Source organism: Genypterus blacodes, unplaced genomic scaffold (assembly GCF_046128005.1).
Source record: "Genypterus blacodes isolate CSIRO-AG114 ecotype Tasmania unplaced genomic scaffold, CSIRO-AGI_Gbla_v1 ptg000156l_1, whole genome shotgun sequence".
In the NCBI taxonomy this organism is placed as follows: domain Eukaryota; kingdom Metazoa; phylum Chordata; class Actinopteri; order Ophidiiformes; family Ophidiidae; genus Genypterus; species Genypterus blacodes.
In genome coordinates, this window is record NW_027466957.1 from 6,536,917 (window position 1) to 6,559,352 (window position 22,436).

At 45.1% G+C, this 22,436-nt stretch overlaps 1 protein-coding gene across 2 annotated transcripts in view; it reads left to right on the forward strand.

The window, feature by feature from the left end:
• The first annotated feature begins 1,949 nt into the window (after positions 1–1,949).
• Positions 1,950–22,436, forward strand: part of scube3 (signal peptide, CUB domain, EGF-like 3) — a 59,498-nt gene continuing 39,011 nt past the window's right edge. For both annotated transcript variants that reach the window (XM_076167095.1, XM_076167096.1), the window contains exons 1-3: positions 1,950–2,425; positions 17,294–17,416; positions 18,655–18,780. In XM_076167095.1, the coding sequence (XP_076023210.1) occupies positions 2,326–2,425; positions 17,294–17,416; positions 18,655–18,780 (349 nt within the window). In that variant the 5' untranslated portion in view covers positions 1,950–2,325. The remainder of the gene's footprint in view (positions 2,426–17,293; positions 17,417–18,654; positions 18,781–22,436) is intronic.

Sequence of the window (22,436 nt, forward strand, 5' to 3'; positions counted from 1 at the left end):
ACAGATAATGAAAACTAACTTCTTCTTCTTCTTCTTCTTCTTCTTCTTCTTCTTCTTCTTCTTCTTCTTCTTCTTCTTCTTCTTCTTCTTCTTCTTCTTCTTCTTCTTCTTCTTCTTCTTCTTCTTCTTCTTCTTCTTCTTCTTCTTCTTCTTCTTCTTCTTCTTCTTCTTCTTCTTCTTCTTCTCTTTTTTCTTTTTCTGCCTTCTTCTGCCTTCTGCCTTCTTCTGCCTTCTTCTGCCTTCTCCTTCTTCCATCAGCCAAAACATTATTTTCTGTTTGCAGGTGAAATTCCCTGCATCATCTAACTAAAGCAGGCTTGTTATCTCCAATCAGCCTTATTGTGGAGCCCTAATTATTACACTTATTATATTTGATTGAGGAAAAATAACACAGGGAAGCAGGCGAGATAATTATTGAGTAAAATCTGGCTGTAAGTAGGAGAGCAGACATAAATGCATCAACACAGCTGATTAATTCAGGTGATAACGCAAGAGGTGGGAGCAGGTGTGGGGATACAGATGCTTCTCCTCTGCAGGACGCATTCTGAAAACAAATGTTTCAGACGTCATTGGCGGTGAAATGTGGCACGGTAGCTCAGTGGGCTGTGTTCCAGGTGATGCCGGGAGTCTTCTTTGATTCATGTAACTTCTCAAGCCTCATTCCCCTGGAGGTCTTCGGGGTAATGATGTGCACGCGGTAATGCATGCTCACCATCAGGATGGGTGATTTACCACACCGGCTGATGGTTACTGCCTCCAACCTCGAAGACTCATCCTGTAGCCGCACGATGACGCAGCAGACCAACTCTCACGGACACATTCTCCTGTTAATTCGGTTTAAAGAAATTTGACCTTAAAGGGCTTCCGAGGTGTAACACACACACTTCAGGAGTAGTTGTGATTCTGAGGTGGTTTTACGATTATGGATATGCATATTACTGATTTTTTTTTTTGCTTTATTCACAGCCAGGAGCCGAAACTCCCACAGGCAATAACTCCATACCAAGGAGGTGGTAATATAATGATAGTTTGGCACCCAGATGGCTCACAAAGTAAGTAGCTCTGCACCCTCTGAAATCACTAAACTGCATTTTTTTGAAGAGGTCATTTAGTTTGACCATTCATCATAACTTTCAATTAAAAGTTTTACTTCAATGTTCGAGCACAGCTTTGTGTGAACTGAAATGAAGATGAAGGTATAAGAAATTGCTCAGGGACCCCAATTGACTTTAGCATAAGGAAGCAGACGTGTCCTTTCAATTTTAAAATGTGTTATGTGCTATCAGCTGAACCCTGTAAGCCTAGCAGGTTTTACTATCAGTCAGAGTGATTCTGTGGGGGCCGAGAGAAGCTTGAAGGTTTTGACTTGATCTTGACTGTTTTTAGTTCATCGCAGGAATCTCATTACACAACTTGGAATGCACCATTTTCTTTGCTGAAATGATTTAAAGACTAAATGTAGCTTATTGGTTGATCGTCTTACATGCTGGCTGTTTTATTTCTATTTTATTATATTATAATTAATTACATCTCGTGAGTGCTGTGTCTGTAGTAAAAAATAATAGCCTGTTAAATGATTTGTGGTCATTTAAGAGGCTATGTTCCCTCTTGTCCCTCTCTCTTTCAGCCGCCTGTCTTACACCAGGCCGCCGCTTCCAGGGCCTCCGGCTCCGGCCAGGTGACCGCATGTGGGTCCGGCTCCCCGCTCCGCGTGGTCAAAAAGGGGGTGAGTCCAAATAGCACCTGTGTGTGTGTGTGTGTGTGTGTGTGTGTGTGTGTGTGTGTGTGTGTGCGCGTGTGTGCGTGTGCGTGCGTGTGTGTGTGTCAGAAGAGGAGGAAGAAGACGAAGGAGAAGAAGGAGCACAATCTGGAGCCCGGAGCGCAGCGCGGACGCGTCTCTTCTCTCCTCCCCCTTCCAATCCGCTGCTCCATCTCTCTCTCTCTCTCTCTCTCTCTTTCTCTCTCTCTCTCTCTCTCTCCCCGCTCTCTCTCTCTCTCCTAAATTGACATTGGGTCTGGCTCGAAACATGATAACAGCAAAGCCTTCCTCCGCTCCGCGCTGTCGGGCTGCCCTCAACCCCGATCACTTGGAACTCAAATAAGGAGGCGCAAGAAGAAGAAGAAGAGGAGGAGGAGAAAAAAGAAAAGGAAAGAAAAGAAAGAAAGCAAAAGAAAAGAAAAGGAGAAAGGATCGCACCGAATCCTATCACCGGGGCTCTGAGGGAATAACCAGAGAGCTTCACGCCGCTCAGCCGTCCCGTGTGCTTTTTTGCGCATCGTAGATTTACAAAGTGTGACTGTTGCGCCGCGGCTTTGAAAGTTAACATGTATATGCACGTTAAGATCCACGCCAGCCTGGGATTTGTAGCTCTGTGCCTGGTCGTCTTTGTCCAGCAGCCAGCGTCAGGAAGTAAGAACACTCAGGGTAAGTTTTCACCTCTTTAACACGCTGATTTCCCTGCTGTCACGGCCGAGGGGCTGATGAATGGAACCGCCGCCGCCGCCGCTTTGTGCCTGATCGAACAGATTGATCTGGTCCCGATCAGCTGCTTTCACTCTAAATCGATATCCAAACTGAAGTTAACGAGTACAAGTTGAGCGAACCTTGCGTTGAAACTTGATTTTAAGCGACTTTAATCGTCACTTTCATTCAAACAGGAACCTTCTTGTTTAAATTCGTCGCTATATATATTCACAAGCTTTTATTTGAAAATGGTGCAAAGTTGTGTAGATAAACACAGAGAGGAGACACAGGCAGCCTTTGTTTGTCCTCCCCGTGTGTGAACTGTTATGTTTCATAGCCAAACCTGTGGGTAATTGTAGTGAGACTACCAGCAGGTATTTGTCACAGCCCAGACAAGTATTTGACACTGGGCTGTAACACACACGCACACATGCACACACACATGCACGCACACACACGCACGGATCTCTCTCTCTCCCTCTCTCTCGCCCTCTCTCTCTGCTCACACACTGCAGCTACAGTGCCCAGGCTTACTGCCCCTCACACTCTCTCTGGTCTGGTGAGAAATAATTTAGAAGCAGACAGAAAAATAAAAAAATAAAGCAGAAGGACATGATCTCTCTCACACACACAAACACACACACACACACACGCACACACGCACGCAGGCACACACACACACACACACACACACACACACACACACACACACACACACACACACACACACACACACACACACACACACACACACACACACACACACTTTCTGATCTATTCCTCACTCTCCTGCTGGATACCAGACAAATGTCCAACCAGTCCGGGCCGGCGCTTCCCCTGAAGTATTTGCATGCAAAAACCCCATCATGCCTCTCTGTGCTGTTGATTGTGGTCGGCGATGTTTCGTGCACACAAATAAAGACTCATCTCTGAAGCTGTCGACCAGGCAGGAGAAGAGAAAGGGGGGGTGGGTGACTGTTTTGCATCCTGGGTGGTCTGCCCCCCCCAACCCCCACCCCCACCCCCTCCCCCTCCCTCCCCCCCCCCACTTGTGGGAAAACCCAATATTTACATTTTGCAATTAGAACTACTTTTTTCTCACTTTATTTTCCACAACATCGATTACACACTTGCTGGTAGCGTGGAATGCTGCCATGCGAGTGTCAGGGGGGGTGGGGGGGGGGCAGTGATGGCGTGCACCTGTTTTGTACATCTCATCCTGTTATCAATACAGGACAAGCAGCTCTGTAGTGTTCAGTTCTGTATAGTTGGAAATCTGTGAGCGTATACGTTGCCTGACTAAGGGTGGATTTTGAGTTTGACGTAGCTGACAACTCTGTGGCGTTGACAAGTGCACAGGCGAGCAGCAACCTTTATAAAGTCAGAGGGAAAAGGAGGTGCCTGCATAAAAAAGAAAATAATAGGCACAATTTTGTCTGTCTCAGTATTTATTCAAGGCAGATGTTGTCGACAAGAGTCTTTGTCTTTCATCGATGTCAGTCTAATCACGCACACAGTGTCTCAGGCATCAGTCATTACTCTGTGAAAGGGAAAGGAAAGGAATCGGAGTGAAAGAAAAGTGGAATGAGGGAGGGAAGATTTGAGGATGTGGTGGAGAGAATGACAAAGACGGGGAAAAATGAGAGCGGAGAGAGAAGCAGGAGAAATAAAGAGTGAGGGGACAGACAGTGAGACGGAGAGAGCGAGGGGAAGGAAAGGAAAGGAGAGAGAGAGAGCGAGCCATAGACGTCATGGCAAATCACTTTCCTCCAACAGTCGGGAGAGCTTCACTAATGCAGCAGCACCAAGGCAACGGTTGGTGTGGGGCTGACATGCTGCTGTGGCTGGCTGTGTTGGTGTAACCTCTGCTCCGGGGCCTGGGGGTCTAAGGCGCAGGGAGGAAGGCCAGCTCCAGGGCCCGGGACACAGTGTGGGAACCGAGCAGCCTTGGCAATATGAGGCTTGGGAGTGACGGAAAGGCTTACCTAGAGATGCTGATGGAAGGGAAGAAAGCCCCCCCCCCCCATCCCCACCTCCTCCTCCTCCTCCTCCTCCTCCAACCCACCCGTACACCCCCCCCCAGGCCCCCCCTCTTTCCTTTTTCACCCGACTCCGCTTTGTTTGCTTTGTCCTCCTCGCTTCTTCTCCTTTCACACTTAATGAAGTAGCGGTGCTTTTTCTCTGTCGGCCATAAGTAACGGCCAGCATCACACCCACTGTGTTAGAAAACCTCGCTGGCAGCCATTGTGGGCGATTGTGACAAAAAAAGGATGTGCGTTCTTCTGTCTGGGCCCCGTTAGCGCCACTTCCTTCAGAGCTGTCCGGTCCCCTTTTTGTCATTTGGTGGTAGGTTTGATACCCTGCAGGTCTGTGTGAGCATGTACAGTAAGTGTCAGTGTATGCCTGTGTGTGTGTGTGTGTGCGTGTGTGTGTGTGTAAGTGGGGCACACACACAGTGAGACTTTGTCTGTGTTTAATCTAGAGAGTTTTTTGAAACCATATGGGGAAGAACAGTTCTTGTTTGTTTGTTCCTGAATATCATTCTGGACTTGAACTTCAACACACTCGCTCTTTTGTCAAAACAACGCAAAATCCTTCACACAGACTGTAACACTTTCCTCTGTGAACGTGTGCAGTCTTCCTCCCTTAGCGGTGGAACACCACTTTGCCGCATCTCTTTCATCACCTTCACACTCCCTCTTTTCAGGTTTGTGCATTGCCCCAGAGTCCAGACAAGCTCCTGCTGTGGTATGTGTGAAGCTGTTACTCTCATCCCCTCAGAGAGTGGATGTGCCTTAAAACAAACCAATACAAAGCTCCCCATTTTGTATGCCATGCTGCAAAGAGCACAATGCTCCACAAAGTAATTTTTAACAGCTGGCGAATCGAAAGATGTATCCAGGTCATACAGGGAAAAATGCTGTCTGTCCTCACTGGGATGGTTCAGCTGAAGAAGTCTGAAAGACTTTAGGCCCTGGCATAGTTTGTACAAAGTAGCACTTTCAGCTCAAAAAGAGGTCTTAAAAAGCTCGACTCACCGTGAAATAGACTCTTTTGGTATCTTAGTGAATGGCTCCAAAAGTGAACTTTGACAATTTTCATGCAATATTATTCCTGCGTATTTCAGTTGTTACTGGCTGTGCAAGTTGTGCATCCGCTGAAGCAGCGATCACAGGCATCATGAGTTTACTCCTCGCGTGTGCTTGCTTGACCTGCGTTTTGTAGCCTACAGCGAGCGGTGCTGAGGGTTTGTGTCTTGCCTAATGCTCATTGATTGTATTATTTAGCCATATCCAGCTTGCAGCAAAAAAAAAAAAACCCCAACAAAACCACTCGCTGCTCGTCAAACTTTAAAATCCTGCCGCGGCTCACGCAACGCTCCTGGGATTAGCTTTGCTGTGCCACTCATGCATGCGGTGTGAATGCTGTAACTTGTTAACATGGGCGCCAAGAGGAAAAGCAAGAACTTCAGTACTGCCTCTGCACCATAATTTGCTGATTCTTTTGGCTTTTGAAAGTATATCTCCCCAAGTATATCTCCCCTCTTTTAGCAAGGCCCTGTGGAGTTTAAGGTTCAGATCCAATTGTCGACAATCAGCATTCATCATTTTTCCTACTGCCATCTTTCTTCGTATTCATTAGAGTCCCCAATAAAAAATAAAAAGTGACACGGCTATGGGCTCCAGTCCTGTTAATGCGTCTCAGGAGCTGAGCCAGCTTGTCTCGGTCTGTCTTCTTCTCTGGTTGTCTGCAGGAGGCTTGTCATGTCAGATAGCTTCATTTAAGTCGTGATCACAGTGTCAGAGGTGAAGTGGAGCCCCGGGGTGGCTCTCGGTCTTTCGCTGACGAGTGGGTGAAGTGGTTCGATCCAGCTTCACTTTACCACTCAGCAGACGTGCTCAGATAGCATCTGCCTGACAAGTGGTGCTCCAGTGCCGCTGTACATGTTGTTGCAGAGCAGCCGAGAGAGCAGGGAGATTATTATCTTGGCATTACTTGAGTGGTGAAAACACTCGATAACAATCCTGTGCAGGAGCAACGCACTGGGAATCAGAAAAAAAATGACTTTGATGTGTGGGTGTGTTGTGAAAACAAGTGAAGGTACACGACTGTGATGAGTGATGTTACAGTGGATATTAATGACTGCACTCAGCAAGCAGAAGTGCGGCTCACTTATTATGGCAGAACCATTGACAAACAGGAACAGGTTTAACTTTATTGTCCTGAGTACCCTTTTTTTAATTCCCTGTATTAATTTTGCTCAAGCTGTAGCATGATCAGAATATTTTGGCAGCAGACTGTAGCTACACATACATGTAGCTGCCGGCAGCATGTTTACAGACACGTGTAAAGGCTAAGTCATGACTCAAGGCGATTCAGTAGGCCCTCATTCTGGACAGTCGCTCACTTTCATCCTGACCATTGGAATGTAAAACCAAGACATTTTCTTCTCTGCAGCAGAGTGTCAAAGAATCTGCACGAAAGCAATCTGACTACTTACTCAAGTTCTCTGTCTGAGAGGTTTGGATTATTGAGGTGGATTTGTATTTTAAGTCAGCAGGATATGGCGAGTGTTTGCAATGTGTGTGTGTGTGTTTGTGTGTGTGCCTGCCTGCGCGTGCGTGTGTGTTTGTGTGTGTGCTTGAATATCCTTAAGCTCTGTCTTTTTGCTCCACTCTCTTTTTTGATTTACTCCTCAAATCCTAGCTGTTGATCATTTCCTACATTTCCTTAATGGTTCCATTTGCACGACTTACATATGTCACAGCATTTGTATGCAGTATGAGTGAGTGATAAACTGTTGGCTGCAGAGATTTCCACTGGCTTCCCAAGGGAGCCAATCAGCTGTGGAGATCAACCGATACGGTACCTTTTTTTTTTTACCTTATGGTGCAGAAAATCACATCCTCAGCAGCCGGTGAGTTCCTCATGGCCGCTCTTTGTCACCTCTGTTTGGAACCTTTACGGGGCTGAGGAAGCTGACCATTTCTTGGTCACTAAAAGTCAAAGCTTACTCCAGCCGTGTGGTCAAATTCCACCCCTTTACTTCCACGTGGAAAGCAAGGAGAGCAGAACCATCACTCTATCTTGGCTTGTTTTTTTGGCTGTAATCTGAACAATATGTTCCAAATGAGGCATGGGTTGATTTTCTGTGCTTAAAATTAGGAAACAATCTGTGTCTCTTTCTCCTGCTCCCATCTCGTCCCCTCTTCCCTCTCCGCCTGTCAGTGGCCTTTGTTCTCTGTGCAGATGCGGGGCTGTGCTGACAACATCCCTGCTGGTTTCGGGGGAGGATTGAGTCAGTGTTGACGGCACTCTGACCCCAGTCCTAAACTCACCTCTAGAGCCTCCTTCTAAAGTGCTGATGGCTCGGTGAGGAGCCTCAGGGCCGTCCCTCGACAAGCTGGAGCGGCTCTTAGATCATTAATCCTCTCACCCCCACCAACACAAACCCCACATTTGTTTTTCTGTTCCATTACTCACTGATTGGGGATACTGTGGTTCAGGAGAAGACTGTCAACTCAGTCTCTTTACTTCGGCCATCCTTCCTCCTTGCTTGCCCCCTCTCCGCTCCCTCCTGTGACCTCTTGGCTGAATAATGGGGCTGCGTCTCTCTTTGAGACTTGGGGAGGGTGGGGAGGGGGTCAGGGAGGGACGTCATTAGGCTGGTCTGCGGTGGTCAGTGTTGTTGGAGGGGGTTGGGGGTCAGAGAGAGCCTTGTTTACAGACTGTGTGTGTTTACATTCCTGATGGCGAGCGCCAGCTTTAGAGACTGCTGGACGTGAAAGGAAATGCTCTTATTCTGCTTAGTAATGGAAAAATCCAACCCAATACATCAAGGAATCCAGATGAAAAAAGAAAGGTTATTTATTTGGTGGGTTATGGCCAAAAAGAAAGATGACTTCACTGATGTATTTGAGGCTTCCTCAATGGACAGAGGCATGGGAAAACTGTATGACCCTGTATAGTATTTAATCAGCCCAGAAAGCTCCAGAAATACTCTAGGCTGAACTTCCCAGATACCATTCAGTCTACATTTGCATTACTTATTGTTCACTGTGATTTTAATCATCACAGGGCCCTCAAGCTTCTTGTTTCTAAATGTTTATTGTTTATTTATATCTGAATGTTCTTTTTGTGTTATTTCACTTGTTCGGATAGACTTCAAATAGATGGTTAAACTTAGCTAACACGGATCCACAACAAAACTGTCACTGCAACATGCAAGTGACAAATCTGTCTCTATTTTAGTACTTCCTCTCACATCTTATTTTGAAAGGAATGTAGTCTGCAGTGGTCAGCAGATTTGAACAAGAAAGGGAAAATGGCAGGATAGCTAGTGTAGCCATAGTACTTTTGTGTTTGTTGACATTATCAAGGTAAGGTGTTGGCGTAAGGTAAGGAGGCGACTTGTGTTTGGAATGAAGGTTTTTAACTATTTTGACTTTTATTTTGTAAGGTTGGTAGCTATTGTGATCCATGACACTGAGGTAATTCGGTGCGTGGACCTCTACAGTAAGAATTCCAGAGTCGGGAGATGAAACACTTTTGGTGTCAATCAGAAGTTAACTTTTACAAGTGGAAGCTCATTATTCCTCCTGCACACTTTGTTTTAAAGGCCATAGTCTACGCCTGAGATCTTACCTCTGAGCAAAGTTAATGGCTGAAAAGGGTGGAAAGGCTATTTATATTATCAAATTCTGCACTTTTTTTTATGTTGGATGCTTCTGCTTCATGTTGAAAAGTCTGTTTGGGAAATCAGAGTTCTAAATAAAACCTACAAGGTTCACTGCATGTGCCATGGAAATTAAATCACATCCACAGCTTTTGATGTCTTAGTCCGGTTTCTTAAACTTCATATTGTTTACCTAGCAACTTTGCCAAACCTGCCAGCGAACTAGATAGTGGCAGCATATGTAGAGTTAAAATTAAATTGTACGTTTTCATTACTAAATAAAGGATTTAAACAGCGTCTTGACACTTTTCAGTTGGAAAACATGACAAGGCAATACTATTTTGTAGCTAGCTAGGAATGCTAGCAAGGTGCTGGCAACTCTTATTGTAGTTTTGTACTCCAGTTGCCCAAATAAGCGTTCCATTATCAATTTCAGTGGTCACTGTCAAGAACATAATCAACTGTAGGATGTACTTTATAAAAAGTCCAAGTATTTCCAAGTTGCACACTCGAATGCAGCATCACTTTAACCCGTTCCTGTTTTCCCCCCATTATTTCTAAACATGTCACCTGGCCAATATATTCTAATTTGGATGTTTGAGAAAGTTTTGAAAATATTCTGCTCTGTTGCCTGTCTTCAGTGTGATTGAAGCTTTTATGAAGAGCAATGCAGAGGTAGTTTAACACTTTATTTGCATTTGTAATTGAAATTGATGTGTGGGCTGATTATTCTGTCCCTCAGTGCTCTTTTTAACCGTATATTCAGTCAGCTGCAGCCCATTGAACTTGACCCAACTCATTTCACTTTCCCGAGCTTTGCTAATTAATGCTCGCTTGACGGCTTTACACAGAGATCCATTCACTTTACACCGTACGTTTGACAGGAAACAACTAAAAATATCACACTTGTACGGTAATTGCTACGTTTGCCATCTTTATAGTTGTTGCTGTATCTGGCTAAAGCAGCCATCAATGAATGTAATTGCTGTGTGCAGAGGGGAGAGTGTCATGTCAGTTTGCTCTGGTTGTATAAATATAAGGTATGGATAGAAGTGACTGCCAAATGACTAAATGTATACAGCTGGACTAAGTGCCACCCTTCCCATGTATAAAATATGCAGCATGAGGCCAAGAAGTCATTAACAGTGGAGGACACATGGTGGAAGTCTGACAAGATGGTGGAAGTCTGTTGAAAGGTACAAGTGAATTTCTTGTCACTTCAACTCCTAATGGGAAATGGTTGTGCTCTGCGATTCAGCACGGCGCATATTAGACGTCGACACCCAGTGTGTCATGTAACACTCTGCGCTTTCTTTGTATGACTCTGATTCACTTAATTACTGTAATAAGTGTTTTCCTTCTGGAGGTGGTCTGGAGCTCTGCGAGTCACAGTCTATTAAGGCTTATAGGAAAGGCACAGCCACAGATGCTCAGTCTGCAATCACAATCAAAGACAATCGCCGCTATTCAGTCTCGGCTGCTTTGAGAAATGTGTTCTGTGCAATTAAGAGACGATGAGTAAGTTCAGATTCTCTTTATTTTTGCTTTTTCGCTGCCACCCACCGTCTGGCTGTCTATTTCACAGATTGTTGTATTTTTCTGGAAAGGCACTCTGTAAAATGTCCTTCAAGGTACCCAGGGATTGAAAAGTTAGTCTGTCTATCTGTGTTTTACACACAGAGACAAGAGACAAGACAACACATAATGGAATATTACAGTGACCTAATTCATGTGTTGTCATTAATTAATAATGTAGCAAATAGTAAACAAGGGAATCTGTTTCATTATGGTGGGGAAATGTCAGATAAAAGCTGGGTGTGATTATGCACAAAATACAAACTGCTGATAGCTTGAGATCAAAGGATGAGGTTCAGATTTTATTGCATGAAAGTGGTTGTTGTTGCCATGTAGGGAATACATTTTCCATAGGTGCATAAAAATACAGCATAACATACAAAGAAAAGACTATATGAAGAGCAGTTTTTATTGTGGGATACAGCAATCATACTTAATCGAAAATACTGTACATTGGCAGCAGCACCTCCTACTATTTTCGTCAGTTCTGCGATTAAGTAAAAAACGTAATTGAGAGGCATGGAAGGAATTAATAGGACTCCGTTATTCTTTAGCTTCTCCCATTAAATTACAGTCAAAGTTTTAAGGTAGATGTAAACATGGTGCTGTATGCTCTGTGGTGTAACGTAGCGGGCACAGTGAATGTCTTTTGACGTGATAACATGACATTGCCCTCTTTAAACTCAATTTGCATGTTCTTGTCCATTTTGCCTCTGCCCTCAGATTAATCTGAGGCTTGGTGCTGGGTGGACATAAGCAGGGAGGGCCCCAGGTTTGAAGTTATGATCACAGTTTCTGAAAGCACAGGATCAGTCAGTGGTCATGATTCCTAAACATTTAGAGTGTGTGAAGGATGAGTGTAAATATCCCAAATGGAAGCAGTTGATATTTTTATTCACAACTTTTTAGAGGCTTGCTGGACAGCCAACAGTGTGTCCCTTCATTAGCTGAAGGGGATTTGGGCTGGAGTGGGGGAAAGATGCTAAATTTTGTGTTAATGTTGACGTCTGCATTTCATCAAAACCCTTTTTTTTTTTTTTTTTTAGAGTTTGGCTCGTACCGCCCTGCACACAATTTAAAATCCATGACATTTTCACGGCTGGCTGTGATAATGCAGCGACATCAAGGCATAGTTCCTGTCCTGTCTGCAACCTCCTCCTTCCTTCCTCTCCTCTCAGCCAAATCCAGAGCCAAAAACACATGGCACCACATTAATGCACGCCATGCACGCTAATTAATGCAACGTGTTATCCAATGATTTCAGCTTTGATTGTGCCTGTTTCGGGTCAAGCAGAAGGAGCGCTTTACATGTTTCTGGGTACATTATCGTTTTGTGCTTGTGCTATTATAAAATATATATGTAAGAGGTTTTGGATGAAAGCCAAATGAGTCAATGTCAGCGGTGTAAAGTGCCGGGATAATCCATGTTTCTTCTTTACAGGATGTTTAGATAAGAGCGTTTACTATCTGTGTTCATGTGTGTGTGTGCTGCTCTGTACATCAAGTCATTATCCAGACCATAACCCCATCCAGCTCAACCACAACCCCAAGTATAGTGTAAGTGTGGTGCTAAAATGGATAATTACAATACTTGTTGCTTTGTAATTATACACAGTAATACAAACACTGTGATCCTAAGAGCACCTTTTTATAGGATTGAACTCGGCGCCCTTCCTCTTTAACTCGTGAAACGGATTTCTTCTGAAAATGCCATTTTTGAGACAGAGTAATGTTTTCGTCTTTTAATGCCTCAGAGCAAATCATGCAAATGTTTCAAAGTTGCAGCACAATCATTCACAGCTGAATATTTCATTGCTTTTATCAAGCGAATGCACAAGTTGGTCCATATTATTTGACTATTATTCTGGCGTGGCTGCAGGCAGCGTGAGTAAAGGTACACCTATGGGTGTCCCGACTCCACTCAGTCTATTTCTGTATCAGAAGGAAAGGTGATGGGATGGGGGGGGGGGGGGGGGGCAAAGCAAACAGCGAGGGTCTCAACACACAAAGTAAACATTACCCTATGTTTGAACTACACACCTTCGGTCCTACAATTCTCCCACACACTCACACTCTCCCCTCTCAGTCTTATCCCCGCTAACACCCCCTCCAGCCGGCACAGCTAAATACACCGCTTATCCCAGGGCCTTCCCATAAATCAGGGAGGAAAAGCACCTCTGACAGGGTCTCACCTCCACAGCCAGGAGCCCTCAGCCTGTAGCGCCGGCTTACATGTGCAGCATAAAAGCAGGGAGCAAATGGACTAATGGCTTCACAGTAATTTTCCTAATAACCCTCTGTGAGGACATTACAGGGCTTTAGCTGGTAAAATTGATAAAATTAAATAAATTCTATTATTACGATCAGCTTCCACTCCCAAAACTGAAAAGGCTGCATTGCTGTGTTCAAAGCACTGAAGGATTTGGCTGTTTGACACACGGCAGAGTTTATAGTTTTATTAAGCATACAATAGAGCATGAAGTGAATCTGTTCCGGGGGGAAGACAAAACAAGTTATTAATGTAAGGACAGTTTCATCCTGCAAAATCATTGAATTCAATAATCCACCGGTGTCAGTGGGTTTAAACAGAGACTGGAGCTATTTGCAGCTTTAATATGCTGAAACACATGAACCAGCAGAGAGCTGCAGCAGCAATATCCGACATGACACATTCCCCAGAGGAAACTGTTTAAACATTTTAACATTGCCCAACATCTCCCTCTTCTCCCCCGGTTTTGTTGTTTTGACTTTGTTTATTCATCCTGGTCTCAAAGCACCGACTCCAACCTCCGCTGCCTTAACTTGTTCCCAATAACTTTGATACCTCAACACAAAAGAATGAAAGAAACTCTCAATGAAAAACACAATCTTTTCATCTTGGGCATGACTCAATTACCAGGGCAGCATTACTGAACGTACCGCCTGTTTTTTTCCTCATGCCTTCAGAGCAGCGTCCTCCGGTCTGAAAAGAAGGATGTATTAATTCTGACATGTTTATTTCCATGGCACAGGCATTTTAGCTTTCCAACAAGACCGGCACATTTTCGCCTTTGTTGTCCATTTGTCAGTTGGAAGGCTCCCAATACCTTTATGGGTGGATTTTCAAACACAGCACCATTGGACACGGACTTTTACAGTTTGTAGCCAGGATCTTAATTTGTATTTACTGCAGGGCCGTGCAGCTCACAGCGAGGGCAGTGTGGGAGTTCAGCGTGTTCATTTCATGCTTGTGTTTTGATCATCGCAGGCCTGAATGTGTTTTGTCACATTTTGTACATCATACCAAAAAAATTGGTGTGTCCCAAATATCTGGGGACATTTGGTTGTTCAGTATCAAAGATGAGCATCTTTCAAATGCTTAATTTGCTGGTTTGATTCCAGTCCGTCAGTGTAATGTTATACAATGTAATGTGGCAAGCAGGTGTTCCTTTTTGATCCATGCATATAGGCCACGCCCATTTGCTGCCTAATTAGATTTTCTGATTACAATCTTTCCCTAAAACATTTTTTTTGCATCACCTCCTACAAGTTTAGCTCAAACCTTACATGCAGAATGTCTGATCCGCGTTTGACACACGCTTTATCTTTGTTTTGTGATATTTCTTACTGCAGTGGTATTGCAGTGGTTCTCAATCTTTTTCTTTGGGGCCCCCCTTGCCGGCACACTTGCCGGTGGAAATCACGGACAACACGTTTTTGCTTTTTACCACCGGTAGTTACGGACAGTGGTCCGTGACGTTCCCGGCGCAAAACTGGTATCGGGTTTAATATCGTCCCCCCTGCAACCCCCCTGTAAGTTACAGGAGGGGCCAGACACGCTGGTGCTTTCGGACGTTGGTCCCGGTGGCCGGAAATAATCTAAAAGCAAAAACGTGTTGTCCGTGACGTTCGCGGCGCCCGCGCGCGCAACGGTACCGGGTTTATTATCGTCCCCCCTGCAACCTTAACGTGTTGTCCGTGACGTTCCCGGCGCCTGCGTGCGTAAAAAATAACGGTGCCGGGTTTAATATCGTCCCCCCTGTAACTCCTGAATGAATTCTAGTCTACTGTTCCTACATTTTGTGCACATTAAATCTTACATAAGATGATGAAATGATGATAGTGCTTTTACAGTGGAAGTTCCTCAATAACCTTTGAACCACAACGAACCCCTCTCTCTCTCTCTCTCTCTCTCTCTCTCTCTCTCTCTCTCTCTCTCTCTCTCTCTCTCTCTCTCTCTCTCTCTCTCTCTCTCTCTCGCTTGCTTGCTCTCAGAATGATAAGCTTGACTTGACTGTGCTTTGGGATACAAGTATTCCCCTGTGACATGTTATTTTTAGGAATATGTTAATAGTTTTTATAAGTATTGATGTCTTCTTCTAAAGCAGCAGTGTGTATAAACAGATGCCTGTAATAGGTTGCCAACTTTTATTGATTGGTGGAGGGAGAGTTTGGGGTGGGGGAGGGATTATAACTACCTCCTCCTTACATCCTACAGCACCAAACTTCGTCATTCATTTAACACTTGATTCAAATTATTTGGTATCATGTGTTGTTATATCCTAACACCAAATATCTGTCGGTGATTTAGAACAACAGCTTTTTTTCTCCAGTATTTGTAGTTTTTAATCACTGAATTTCTCCACAAAGTCGCTTAACCTCTCTAACTTTCAAGTCCTTTTGTGCAGCTTTATTTGTGTTATCATCTTTGCTTCTGAATTTGGATTTTGTGTTTGTGGAAAGTGCCAGTGTGTGAGACAGAGACTGTCTGTATGTGCGTCCGGCCCAACAGAGTCAACAATGCTGTAGACTGCAAAGATAAAGAGAACTGATGCTCCAGATGGGAACATCAATAACCAGATGAAAGGAAGAATTCTTTGAGTTTCTGTCATAATGAATATTAATTACCACCGAGACTCAGAGCCAAGAAACCTGACAATAAGACAGATATTTAGCTATGATTAATACCGCCTCTATTGAAAAACACTTCCTCATGTGGCTTTTCCTTCTCTTATCCTGGAAGACAATCAGTGTGGAGAGGGGATGCTGGCGCCGCCCCAGGAGGATTGATATTGTGCTCACATAATATAAATCAATACAGCCGTTGGGCAGCTCTTGCTTTGTTAAAAGGCTTAAAAGAAACTTAACAAGAGCTGCCATCACTATACTTAATTCCTAACAGGATGCTATGAAGAATAAACTATACAGCAATGAAAAAGACAACTAATTACAATAATAGTGGTGTTGTTTTGGTCTTTATAATGTGTTAGCTGCCACCTCTATATCTGGATGGTCCAAGTATACAGTATGTGCTGATGCAAAGTATTATTTGACGAGTTGTGACACGTTTACAGACGATGTAATGCGTGACCGCTTCCGTCCTTATTGCCACAGCAAATGTGTCCTCCAGGAAAGGCCCGATATATCCAATATGCTAAGCTGAGGGGTTTAGATTGCAGGTCATTTCCCAGTGGGATCAGCCGGCTCCTGCAGAGGGTTTGTGATAAGAATGGATATTGGAAACTATGTAAACCTTATTAAGATGCCCTTAGTCTGTGTGTAGGGGGGTAATCCTAAACACCTGGGCCGGTTAACTGGGATTTGGTGGGATTAGGGGCTCCATGAAGGCGAACCTGATCATGCTGTGTAAATCCATTTCAGTGCTTATCTTTCCACATTCTGTCCCTCATACCTTAACATCGATGTAGCAATTACTCAATGATAACCTTTATATTGAATTTATTTTGTCTCAGTTATTCACGATTCCGAGTGCAATACACAGGATTTGTGTTTTCTGGTTAGAAGGTTAGTGTGAATCTTGTTTTCAGAATTCAGTGTTGTGATTAATTAAAGGTCACTGCAGCAGAATCAATAACTGGCTTGTATTCATTATGTAGGAACAAAGGTTCCTCAAAATGGCATAAATTGTATGTTTACCCACACATTAGGCTTAGAATCAACGCGCAAACAGCTTCTTTTTGTGTTATTTCATCATTCTCTTTATGCACATAGAATGATGATATATATAGCAATATGCAAAGATCATGTTGAGTGGCGGTTGTTTGGCCAGTAGAGGGATTTTTCTAATGATTTGTTATGATTGTGAAATCGGACACCAAGATTATACATAAATATTTATTATATTCATCTAATGATTGTCAGTTGGATTCACATCTGTTGGACTTGAGTGTCCGCGATCGTCGCGTAGCGTAAGTGACACCTGTCACTCACTGAGTTACATTGCAAAATGGTACAGAAAAAAGGTTATTGGTCTAATTCATTTACAGTTTATGTTGAATTTTATTTTATGCGCAGCATAGATTTTCTTGTGCGCTGAGAATGTGCGAGTAGTGCGTGATTGCGCACGCCCGCAGCTTAGAGGGAACATTGCTCCTTACTTATTTTCTACATCCGCACAGCTCTCAGTGTGTTATTGCTCTATGGCCACATATCAGCAGCAAAGTCCTCAGCAGGATGCAGATGCACTGTTGCTATGGTTACCCTACAGTAAAATATACCTTTATTACCTGTGGGTAAACTAAGGTTGAGAGACACCTGTCAGATGCCATCAACCAACGTCTCACTGTTGTCTTTTCCAGATGTGGACGAGTGTGCCGAGGCCCTGGACAACTGCAGCATTGACGCCATCTGCCAGAACACCCTCAGGTCGTACAAATGCATCTGCAAGTCAGGTTACAAAGGCGACGGCAAACATTGTGAAGGTAAAGCACTAATTTTCTCCTACTGTTTTGTCTGTATTTCCCTTTTTCTACAGTAGATTTGAAGTTTATTCGCCTCGTCCCTGCAACGCCCCCCTCCCCCCCCCCAGGGTCATAGTGACGGGCCTATTAGGAGCTTCTGTCTCTCGCAGAAAATAACTCATTAGAGCTTACGAATGTGAGAAGCAAGGCGCGGCGGAGGAAAGGGAACGCCAGGTGCAGAGCGCTTCCTTTTGCGACAGGATGAAATGAAGCAGTAAATTTCCTACACATGTTGGAGGAGCAGAATTAAGATAGTGGCTGAAGCGGCGGTCAGGGTTTCCTGCCACAACCAGCCGGGATATTTCCACAGCCCAGCGCCCGTTCTCGCAGTGCCCAAGGGCTCTGGGTCATTACATCCCACCGTTTTTATGAGCATTATTACAAAACCATATTTCATCATGTCATATTTTCCTTACTTGTCATTGTTCTTTAATTTTTCGTGTGTTTTTCGTGGCTTTCCGCCTGCAAGTCATAAAATTGGGCTTTATTGAATTGACAGAAAAATGTAGTGGTGAGAGGTCGACTTTGCTTTGAACATTAAATCCAGCACAGAAGTACAGCATGTGTTTCTTTAAAGTGAAGTCATTTGAGACTAAATCATAAAACTGACTTTCATTTACATTTTTGACATTAGAGCTCTTTAGGTGTAGAATTTAAGGTTAGTTCCTGTTTGAGAGGAAGGAAAGCAGGATTCCTGTTCATTTGGAATGCAGGAAAACTGTTCAATCCGGTTGTGTTTGATGTTGGGCGAGCAGTAGGAGAGCGACGGTTGAATCAAAGAACACGAGAGAGCGTCTTCGTTTCAGTCTCGTCCCTCTGCTGTCGGCTCCAATTAAGGGCCGAGCGAGACGGGCAAAGGGGCCCGAGATCATCGCCCCTGAACGAGCTCAGAAAGAGCCGAGTGGAAGCGCACTCGTGTCTCCTCAACCACCATCACCATAACCGTAACGGACAACTTTACTCAGTCTGTCCAACCGCGATGAAATCGTTCTCTCTGCGCTCTTCCAGCAGGTCGGGTGTCGCATTTCTAGCAGCATTTGCTCAGTAAAACCAGTGAGCCTTGAATAAATGATCCAATGACTGATTTAGTCATCAGTCACAGTAGATGATCACAGTGTTCCATAATGACCTTAAATGTAGAGGATCTTCCCAAACTTCCCTCTCTCAGATCTCTCTCTCTCTGTTTCGTCTCTCTGCAGATGTGGACGAATGCGCCACCGACTACAATGGCGGCTGCGTCCACGAGTGCATCAACATCCCGGGAAATTACAGGTGCACATGCTACGACGGCTTCCGCTTGGCACATGACGGGCACAATTGTCTAGGTGAGTGTGTGACGAGTGTTTGCCTTGTTGGTGTGTGAGTGTGTGAGTGTGTGTGTGTGTGTGTGTGTGCGTTTTCAAAGCAGTCCACCTCAGTATTCAGGGAAACCTCTCAGGGGGGAAAGTTGTTATAAAGGGCTTTTGTAGAGAGCACATATATGTTAAACATGCATGTGTCAAGTCTCCTACTGGACTTGACATAACCCATGGTGTTGCATAAATTCTTCCCCCTGCATGTCTAATGTCACATCCTGGATGGTAATATATGTTTCAGAGCTGAATAGAGCTCTTATTGGACATTAGCTGTTTCCTTCTTCCACATAGCAGGTTGCCGCTAAATGTATTTCTCACAAATGGAAAAAGGACGTTTTTTTTCCTCTCTCCCCTTTCCGACTAAAAGGGGTGAATTTATGAAGCGCCTGACCCCGAGCTGGGAGCTGTGAGTGAGCCGTCAGCCGAGCATACTTTCCCATGGTTTAATATTTCACCGCTGTCCCATTCGTATTAGCCTCACGGAGAACTTATTACACTTAAAAGGTTATGAAATGAAGGGGAAAACACTCTTCCCGCTGTGTGAAGCTGCTGAACGTGTACTTCGGCCCCTCTTTTCCCGTCTTCCACGCCTCGCTCCCTTCCTCTGCCTGCCGGACCCCGCTGCTCCCTCGGCAGATCTTTGACACCGCAGCACTTCACCTGATACGGCGGGGCGGCGCAGATGTAGCCGCCTTGCGTTTGCGTGACTCCCTATTCAAGCTGAGGTGATGACAGAAATACTTATCGCTGCTCACTTAGCAACAGAGACAACCCGCACGCTTTCCATGCGGGCACACAAGGCTGCATATCAACCCCACATGCACTTGATGAACTGTAACGCCGGGATTAAGGAAAAGCCAGAATCGAAAACACTCCTCTCTCCCTGACAACCTTTGGTTTGATCGTAAACATGTCAGGACTCGACTCCTGCTGTATTTCTGTCTGTCTCCGTCTCTCTCACACTTCGGCTTGTATGTACGGCGTGTCGCACGGTTATTTTCTGAACCATTTAACACTTGCGTTGGGGTTGCGTGTGGATCATTTGCCATGCTGGGGATCAGCTGCCGCCTTTACGCGCAGGTGTGAAATTGCGATGTATGGTCGGGAGGCCGCTGCTGTTTCGACAAAGCCAGATTGGTTGCATCGATCCCTTTGATGTAATTTGTCGCTGTGAGATACACAGACGCACAATGACTCAAGGAGAGAGCTTTTCTGTCTTGACTTCTTCTTCCTTTGGGTTTTTCTTTGTTGATCAGAAGAAGTAGAAGAGTGCAGAGAAATTGTTACTCACAATATTCCCGTAAAGACTCAAAGACTGAAAGATGCAACCAGTTAATCGTTATATAATTGGTAGAATCATACAGCAAACTCATTACACAAACATCCAAAGGACTATAAATACTCTCGTTTTCTGGAGAATTGAACTCACTCTAATGCTCAGACTGCTCAGGGGATAATCCTCATCCCCAAAGAAGAGAGAAAAGAGGAAGAGGTATAGCCGAGGCTTCATGCTGAGGCCCCCAACTTCCTCTTGTAAAGTTAAAGCTCCTTTGGCCCCCCTGAGAGGAGATTAGTCCCCGAGTCCCCCCTGGAGGGCCTGGAGCCCAGACGGGACCGGACCAGACCAGTGAGAGAGCAGTTATTGTGATAACGAATTCTATAATCATAAAATCAGGATCAGGATCGTTGCAAAAAAAGTCCCACATGTTTTGATGTTAACCGCTGAAAGTTTCTCAGATCTTCAAGGTGATTCTCTCTGTTCCGACAAAGCTAAAGCCATTCGGTTTTATTTCCTCTGGCCTCAGTATTTACAGCGTGGAGCTCTGCCAGGTGACCTACACACTCCCGTCGAGTCCGTACCAGCTGCTTTCTATGCCAGCTGCCCTCTAAGGCCCCCACCTGCACCCCCTCCCCTCCCCTCCCCTCCCCTCCTCTCCCCTCCCTCTGTTCTCCTTTTCCATGTAGCCACCTCTTTGTGTGACTGTCATTTCAGGGACACAAGTCACAAGTCGGGCCTGAAGCACACACACACACACACACACAAACAAACGCACACATCACACATCAACACCCGTCGAGACGCTCTCTGTTTGCCCGCGTCGGCACGGGCCACGCAGCTCAGCGTAATTGGATGTGTTGGCAGCATAATGACACTGGGCGGTGGCGGAAGGCAACAGAGCGTGAAGCAGAATGCCAGGCCGCGTCTCGGCGGGGGGATGCTCCCGGTTTCTGAGGTGCTGGCTGTCTGTCACCCCCCCCCCGCGGCTCACAAAGATGTCAGAATAGCCGTCAAGGTGGAAGCGACGCAGCACAGCGGCACCGTGCTCCCGTCATGTCACTCACTGTATAATTGAGCTCATACGGCGCCATTGAGCACCGCTCCGACTCTCCGCACGTGCAGAAGTGAAGCATAAAAAGGCGATTACGTCTTTTATACGCGTCCTGACTGTTGTCTCACTGAGGTGAGAGGGCTGATATTTAATCACTTCACCTCTTTCAAGACCAGGCGGTAAAGGATTTTTAGGGTCTTAGGAAAAACAGAGGAATCAATGTCAATTTAATCCAAAACACACATCCTCCTCTCAATGAAAACCAGATGCAGGAAGCCTATTAGTTCCCACTGCAGCACCAACATCCCCACATTTATGACCTGTGTGTTTTTGGTTTAGGTCCTGCAGAAACCAAAATCTCCCTATCATTGGCGTTTCAGCCAGCTCTCTAAAGTAGCTTAATAACATAAGCATCTGCACAAACACCACAAATGTGCCGTTCTCTTAAACGCGCAGCTATCCGGGAGTCTGAAGTCCTATAAATATCATCACCTGGCACTGATTAGAGCAGGAAATTACACGTACAAGTAAAAAAATAAAGATCCTTGTGTTGCTACTTATGTTCTCGTTAAGTGGAAGTGTCATTTGCGCAGCCCTGAGTGGGACTTTGAGGACGTTACGCCCGCGTGATCGCTCTACAGTAAATATAGATCAACGTCGCCGCCGCCGCCGCCGTGTCCTAAGTGATAGGTATTTCTGCTCCATTATTTGCGTATCCTTCCTTTTTTTTTTTGATCTCGGCTCATCAGGCGGTGCCGCTTCATAGCTGGCAGTTTCCCTTTTACGGCCAGGCGACCCGGCGTAGCTCACAGCCTGCACACAGATTAACAGGCCGCGTTCCTTTGATGTCTATTGACCAACACTGATTTGGTTTGTATTGATTCAGCGTAGCGCAATTCCCCGTGCAATCTATAAGCAAATGAATGCCCTTTTACTTTAACCTTCCCCAAAGACTAACAAGATCTATAACACAATGTCATTACAGGAGGCTTGAAGAACAGCCCGAGAAAGCGTCACAACCGGTTGACACTGTTTGAGTGTTTGAGGTTTAATTGTACAGTCACATCTCTTTGCCATCTTTGATCGCTCTGTGCTTTGATGAGCTTTATCTGTCGCCTCAATCTGCTCCTGAAGTTTTGCTCTTTTTTTGGACTTATCGCTTGGATGAGTCAGCGCCCTGGGACTCGGAATCCTCCGGGGGGGGGGGGGGGAGCGAGGGGAGCTGCCAGGTTGACTAATCAAACAGGAGCTTTCAGACTGATGTATTATTGACCAGGTTCTGATGGCGCGGCGGTG